General features: G+C 37.0%; 1 protein-coding gene across 1 annotated transcript; it reads left to right on the top strand.

Moving 5' to 3' along the window:
* Positions 1 to 258: 258 nt before the first annotated feature.
* dbf4 (DBF4 zinc finger) lies at positions 259 to 7800 on the top strand. The gene is made up of 13 exons (XM_038711472.1): positions 259 to 558; positions 721 to 855; positions 1902 to 2071; positions 2275 to 2478; positions 2630 to 2680; positions 2766 to 2835; positions 2944 to 3011; positions 3147 to 3192; positions 3293 to 3338; positions 3435 to 3560; positions 4104 to 4218; positions 5129 to 5244; positions 5366 to 7800. Exons 2-13 carry the CDS (start codon positions 795 to 797, stop codon positions 6153 to 6155), a joined length of 1863 nt encoding a protein of 620 aa, XP_038567400.1. The 5' UTR covers positions 259 to 558; positions 721 to 794; the 3' UTR covers positions 6156 to 7800.
* Positions 7801 to 8093: the final 293 nt, after the last annotated feature.

The following is an 8093-nucleotide window of genomic DNA, read 5'->3' as shown; positions in this document are numbered from 1 at the left end:
CGATGATTTTTTTTCCAGAATGTTAAATGCAATAAATATGTACAACACATAATTACGCATATCGTATTTAAAATGTTTTTTGTAAATCAAACAATTTGTCGACGTCAATTTTAATATATCTATTTATTTTATTAGTGACGTGGAAACATCTCATGCAAACACAAACGAAGCATTTACTTGTTTCTGATGTTGCCAGGTTTGAAAAGTTGCCGTAACACTTTGGTTAAACCCCCACAGTTTCCGGAAGGTATGGAAAGGACAAGAGAAAACGTCAATCGCATTGTCAAACATGGCAACATAAACGTCGTCCACCATTGGATTTAAAGCGGGAAAGGGACGTTTAGCGAAGTTGTGACCTAAACAAAGTTTACTACAGCTGTCTAAACATTAGTAAAACGGCTTGCCAATGGATAGTCTGCGTTAACAACCGTGCTAACACATCTCTTGTTTCGTTTAGTAACGTTAGGTGAGGGAATAATGTAACGTAAGTTGAGAAAAGCAGCTAACCCACAAACTGTCCTGTGAGCGAAACGAGACACTGCGTTAACGTTAACTAACGTAAGAATGCATTTAAAAATTAGTTATATTTATATAACGGGGGAGGAGTACAGCATCCTGTCTTAAGTAACGTTACAGTGCTTATAACTATTCAGACCCCTTATTTGGTTTAAGTTAATTTCCATCTTCTTTGAAAATAGTCCTGTCTTTGTTTACACACAGGAGACAGACAAGTTACGGACTTCCTCCGGCATGTTGACTCAAGACAGGACGGCAAGAAAAACGTTATTTTGTCAATGAAAGATAATATCATGAAGCCAAAGCGCATCCAGAGGCATACAGGATCCAACTGGCAAGGTAATCTAATTGTTACTACTGTATTTAAAGGTCATTAACGTACCATCGCTGACTAATCACTGCAGAATAACCTGACTCTAACTTACTTGTATGCTGTACTATTTTTTTTTTTTATTCAGATTTTGTAACAAACTATTTATATTGCATATATTGTATAAACTGTATTTGTCAGTTTATATAATCACGTACCTCATGTACGCACAAACATATTTATTCCAGTATCCTTTGCACTCTGCTCCATTACACTTATTGTCTTGCTGTCTACAAATGTTGGGTTTTTTTGTTTATTGTGTGTATGTGTATACTATAAGCTGTAGTCTATTTTTTGTTGAGCCTTTTTTTTGTTTATATGTGCTCTGTGTATGTACATCGACAGCAATATAAGACCAGAGTCAAATTCCTCATATGTCCACACATACCTGGCCATTAAAGCTGATTTTGATTCTGATATAATGATTTTAAGTAAAGTTTATACTAACCTTCACAGAAGCTAAAAAAACAAGCAAAAAGTCACTTTTATTCAAGCTATTTGAGTCGTATTTTCACTTAAAGACTGTCTTTAATTGAAGTTACGACCACTCAGGTCAACCTTAACAGTTATTTTATAATATAGCCACAAATTTGTCTCAGAAGTCTTTAGAATCTGTACAACAAAGACAACCCTATGTCCTCAAGCCCTTGATTCGGATAGGAAAAAACTTGACACAAAGACCCTTTAAAAGGGGAGAAAAACTTAAGGAAAAGTGACTTCTAGAATGGACAGACATCCAATAGCCCTCATTACACAATTGATAGAGTAACAATACTGAGAAAAAGTGTGACAGAATTGTTACATAACATGTAAGTGTTAGGTGTAATCACTTAAAATGATTAAAAACAAGTTGCTCTTTGTATTTCTGAAACTGTAACCATTACAAGTTTGACAGGATAAATGACTGATCAATCAGTTTGTCATATGAATGATTACATTGGTGGTTGATCACAAGCACCTCAGCTAAGACACCACTGGATCTCTCATCATGTGACTTTCCTGATTGCCCTTTTAGGGAAAAGTGTCAGTGGTGGTGACAAGGCAGCACTGAGCCAAGCTAAGCCGATATCGCGTGTGTCCTCTCCTGCTAAAATCAAACCTTTTGCCGGGAAAGTGTTTTACCTTGATCTGCCATCAAACAAGAGAGCGGATACATTGGAGAGTGACATCAAAGAACTGGGAGGGGTAAGGCAAAAACACATTTCTCCATGTTGTTATTTTTGGCTGTCAGAAAGGTTAAAATATTAAGTACTCAGATTTCAGTTAGTTACCCGATACTGTAGAACTCTGTCACTGAATACTGCAGTTGTTTTTCTGGAAGAGATTGGTATTAAGGTCTTTATCTTTCCCCCAAACCTTTTTTTTTTTTTCTCGTGTTTGTCACTCAGACTGTTGAGAAGTTCTTCAGTAAGGAAATTAAGTATCTGATATCCAACAAGAGGGAGGCTAGATATGTGCAGTGCTTCCGGCAGGACTCTCCTGTCCCCAGCCCGGACTCTGGACAGAGTTCACCTCACCCATGCTCAAAGCCGCACCGGCCTGGCAGCCATGGGGACAACGTCAAAAGCAGGTCTCCGGGCCAAACGGATGCAGTGAGTTCACTGTCACTGAATCATCCACCATAGTGTAGATATGATGTTTTTATGTCTATTTCACTTCTCACCAGTTCTGTTCCTTTCTAGATAATTTTTACTAGTTATTAATGTCATCTAGTTTTTCTAATTTTCTGTTATTTTATTGCAGTTTGTGACAAGTCGAGGGAAGTCTTTGGTGGAGAGAGTGGTGAAAGAGCAGGTTTGTTAAGCCAACACTAAGTTTAAATAGGAACTGTATTTACCTATTTTGTTTTCTGTGCTAGTAAAAACTTGTTTGTTTTTAGGAGAGGGTACAAATGAACAAGATCCTGTCAAATGCTCTGGAGTGGGGTGTGAAAATCTTCTACATAGATGGTATGTTGTAGAGGTTATATCTGTTTGTGTTACATCAACTGTTATGTACATTATTGGCATGTGTAATTTAAATAATGACTTTTTTAATTTCTTTTATGGCACTTGCAGATATAATATCATATGTTCAGAAGAAAAAAAAGATAATCAGCAGCCAGTGTCCCGCTGCCAAAACAAGTGTAAGTTTTCAAATTCTTAAATTAATCCTTTGTAAAAAACTGCAATCATATTTTGGTATTAATTTCTTGAAAATTATTGGTTTAACTTTGGTACCTTTTGTTTTAAAGTGCTTTTTTTTTTGTCATTCTCTATAGGTCAAAGCTGAGTCGGCATCCAAGCAAGGCATTCAGAAATGCAAAGGTAAATGTCTGATCAAGGACTTAACAGGTTTTCTGAGCCTGTGTTGTTGTTACTAGTTATTAAAATAATTTAAACTGACTGTCAATGGTGTTTGTTTCAGGGGGGCGGCTCAGTAAACCATTCATCAAGGTTGAGGATTCAAGTAGGTAAGAGACAGTAGGTTAAAAGAAGCTGACATCCACCCACTGTCCTTGAGTTGTTTACATCTATTGACGTCAATGTGTTTCTTTTCTCTTCCTCAGACACTACCGTCCAATCTCCCTGACTATGCCGAACATGCCTGAATTCAATCTGAAGACTGTTCCTCCCTGCAGTCCCTTCTGTGTCGAGGAGAAGGATCCTCCTGGGAATAAACAGCGGGGGAACAGGTATGGTGTTCCCACTCTGCTTTGCTTTTAACTAACCTAGCATGTGTGCAGCACAGTATGTCACGCTTTGTCAAGGACGCTTTTTAAAAAAACTTTTTTATCATACATATTTTAACCACTGGAATCACAATTTGTGCACCTAGCTCCTTTTATATTTTTAGTGATCTGTCTTTATAGATGGTTTTTAATTTGTTTTTATTTTATACGATCTGGTGACGCCAAAGACAGACTCTCAACATTGTGGAAAATAGAGTAACTGAACATGTTTATATTTTTCCACTTTTTTTAAAAAGTGCACTGTTTGCTTACATACATTTTTAATTGTAATTCAGGCTGAGAAATTCGGTATTTGAAACTTTGTGAACTTGAGTAGAATTTAAAGTTCTGTGGGTTTGAAAAGTGCTTTTCTGCACATTCATCACAGTGACTGGGCACTTCTGGAGCCAGACCACAAGAATGATTAAACAAAATGCAAAAATCCAAAATGTTCTCATCTAAGTTTGGTTTTGTTTGTGCACCCTCTGTGGGCTGCTCTGGGAACAGAGGTCCGAAAGCCTCAGCCAGTGAAGAGAGAGCACACGGCCGAAAGAAGAACCGAGACAAGAAACGAGGTGGATACTGCGAGTGCTGTATGATCAAATATGAGAATATCAAAACGGTAAGTTATAACATTTCTAAAAGCTAAAGCTGTCAATACGATATAGTTATAGTAATTATATTGGTAATACCACATAAGCCAAAACACACAACACAGCGTAAATATGTTTTTGATCCTTTGTTGTGTTTTATTTTGAAAGACTATATTAAGAAGTCATATCTTATTTATTTAAATTAACAACAATTTTCATTTGGGTCACAGTGTAATTAAATGTACTGGAGTTAACAAAGACTTGTAGCTTACATTAAAGCAATGATCATTGAACAATAGGTGGGTTTTTTTTAACCTAATTTATATGCACAACTCTAATCAAATTTTCGAAGTATAGATGTGTTTAGACATTATTTTGCCATTATTTTTGGAATGTGTAATAAGAAAGGACAAACTCAGCAGTAGCTAAACTTGTGAACAGTATGAAGGTCTAGCTTTTAATGCTAGTTCATCAGTAATTCACCTGGATCAGAGTGCAAATTAAAAAAATTCCAGTAGTCTTGTATTGCAAGGCTTTCTGGGTATGGAGACCAATGACCTACATACCCAGAAAACCTTGCACTCTGAAAAAGTTCTTTGAAAGGAGTTTGATTGAATCAGAGCTCTTCTTTTGTTGTCCCCTTGATGATTGCCACTGATTTAAAACTGAATTTTGAGGAAACTGAATTGGGAACACTGCTGAAATAATACTCACAAATTAAAAACAATGAGTTAAATATAATTTCAATCTGTTAAATACAGTTTCAAACAATAATCAATTTGAACATTTCAATTTGAAAACTGATCAATTCAGATTCAGTTTGTGCTTGCACTAATTTCAAAGAATTGTATGCTCAGTAGCTTCCGCTGGACAGCTATAATTATAATTTTTTTTAACTGGGTGATTTAAAAAAAAAAATATAAAAAAAAAATTGTTCAGCACCTACAGAGTGAACGGCACAAGGCTTTCTCCAAGAGCAACAAATATTTGGTTGTGGACAAACTGGTTTCAACCCTGCACTGCAACTTCATCCACATCAGAACTCAAGTTAAAAGGTAATTTCTCCCCGAACCTTTTAAACTTCCATCAACATATGTTCTCAAGAAAATAAATTTAACATTAAACTTTTATCTTTCTATTCCACTCTACTTTTATATTTTCTTTGATTCCTATCAGACCAAAGTGCAGTGTTTCCTCCATTCTGACTGCACCTGGACCATGTGGGAATACTGAGCTACGGCACAAGGGAGATCTCGATATCACAAAGATTATTAAAGAAGAGCAGCACCTGTCTGTTGATGGGCATGAGGAATCTCATTCAGGACACACTTTAAAAACCGGATCACTTCCTGCTTCTGTTCCTCTGATTCACAGAGAGGGTGGCAGGAGGAGCTATTACACTCACTCAGACAGATCCAAGCACAAATCTCTTGCAGGTAAACGACCTTGCAGACAGAATTCATTGACTTCTCGTGCTGAAAAGGCTGGGCAGGCTCAAATACCTCAGCCCAAGAAGGAAACGGCTCCCTCTACAGGTGAATGTCTTGCCTCTGTTCCCTCTAGAGTTGCTCAGGTTGACCTGGTGGACCAAATAATAGCTCAAGACAAGAACAGCACAACCTCTCACCTCCATAATATGAATGTTTCTTCAAAAAGCCTTGATGTTTTAACAAATCAACAAGAGACGTCTGATAAGCAGGATTCCTCTGTTCAGGATGGAAACATATTGCCCGACAAAATTACCGTAAACAATCTCTCAGAAAAGGAAGAAGAAATCCTTCCTACAGTCAGCTTTTCTCCAGTCCGGAGAATAGAGAGGAAGATCCGAGTTTATAAACGCAAAAGACGGAAAGTGGACGAACATGTAAAACTAAGTGGCATTCCTGACAACTCCACACTTAAACTTTGGGAGCTTTTTCAGTCAAGTGATGACATGGACGTGGAATTTCTGGGGTTTGAGGACTAGGAAGGGAATACATGACTTGAAGGGATAAACTGGACTAGTATTGCCTTTTCCAATACTATAATCAACACATTCTGTGCCATGGACAATGCACACCACTAGAGTTTTCTTCAGAAACATCAGTTTAAAGACTGCTGAATGATCTACAGTGGCTTGTTTTGTTTCAGGGGTGAAGAAATGCTTAATTCTTCCCTGTTATTTTGTTTTATTTCAGATGAAAGGCAGCAGCATTGTATAAGAAAAAAGAGCTAAAGCTTTATGTGGCTTTAAAAATGATGTTTTTGCACATTTGCTTGTGCTGCAAAAAAATAGTAGAAAATATGTTAATTTAGATTCTAAAGTCAACACAAAGAAGTGTCAAAGTGGAATTGAAGAAATTTATTCAAAACCATAATTCTCGCCTGGTGTCTTGAGATTGAGTTGCAGCCCTTTTTAGTACAATCCACATGTCTGAAGGTTTAAATATATTGTAAAATTTGTCTAGTCTATATCTATATCTCCCTTTGTGATGGGTATAAATTTAATAAGGGAAATCAATAATAGCTAATTGCTTTTACTGCTACTTTGCATACCAGTTTTATGAGACATTTCTTCAAGACGCCATGAACTGGAATAAAGTGTCTCAGCAGAAGTCACATCACAAAGTGTTAAAGGGACCTTATTTAAGACATAACTGTAATTTGTGTGGATCTTAAAACAGACATTACAAAACAGATGTATTTAAAAATAATTTTACCAGTTTGATACCTTTTATTACCACTTGAAAATCTATGAAATATTACTGTGTGAATGAACGTTTACAGAAGTGTTTTTATTTACAGTCTCCAAATGCAGACTTTTCCACTGAATACTGACTGTTTACTTAAAGGGAAAAGGGCAGCTTTAGTCAAAATTTTGGAGAAAGATGACTGGAAACTTCCCAGACACTGGGAACTGATTTTATATGTGTATAAAATACATGTAGTTGTTGCAGTTTAATGTGAATGACCTGCAGGTTGGAATTGTGGTACTTGACATTATACATGACATTTTTGGATTCTTCCTAAGTGCACTTTTAATGTCCTGCCTTCATGTGCATTTTCTCCTCTCTGATGCATTAGCTCAGCTTCTCCCTTTTCCCTGCGTTTAGTGCATCAGCATAGTGCCCTTGTTCCTCCTCGCTGCTCAAATGGATGCACTGGGTCAAATAGGAGCCTCTGTGCCACAGGTATTAAGAAAAACACGTGAGCAACAATGTGTTCCAAGGTACAGCAGTACTACAAATATAAAAGGCAAAGGCAACACTGACATTGTCAGTTTTGATCCTCATACACATTATAGCTTGCTGCCACTGTGTTTCTATGATCATAGTGCACAAACTGTACCTACCTCAAACATATGAGTAGTGTTATTATTAAACCAGGTTTCAAATGTACACACTTGCAATACATATGTAGCCTTCAATCCTTACAAGTTGTCAAACTGGTGAGAGAAACCATGCAGGCACAGGGAGAACATTGTGCCAGTGCTGGTTGTGACTCTGCTTTTAGTTATTTAACTACGGAAGGTGTATAAAAACCCATGATCAAAATAGTCATACATTCTGTCATTGTGTTAATATATTTAATGAAAATAAATGATTCCCCTTTTTCCTCGGGAACCCCCTCAAGGACCTCACTTTGAGAACCACCAAATTAAACTTCCACAACTTTTGTTATCTCAAGGTGTTTTAAAGTTTCTTGAATGTAAGCTGGCTCTTTTCAATCCATTATAAACATGAACGGGCTTCAAGATCTTCAGGCTAAATGTAACATTGTGCCAGACTGTGTTGAACACTTGCCTCAGAGCCACATCAGCTCCTTAAGTAAACAATTGCTCTGCTGCTGGTCAGTTCATTAACTCTACGATTTGCTGTGTGGCTCTGGGCAATTCCAGCACCAGGTTAAGCATCTGGTGTGTACA

This window comes from Micropterus salmoides, unplaced genomic scaffold, assembly GCF_014851395.1.
Source record: "Micropterus salmoides isolate LMB-PRFRI ecotype aquatic unplaced genomic scaffold, ASM1485139v1 Ms_hic_scaffold_11, whole genome shotgun sequence".
Classification (NCBI taxonomy): Eukaryota; Metazoa; Chordata; class Actinopteri; order Centrarchiformes; family Centrarchidae; genus Micropterus; species Micropterus salmoides.
This window is presented reverse-complemented; position numbering and strand designations above follow the sequence as displayed.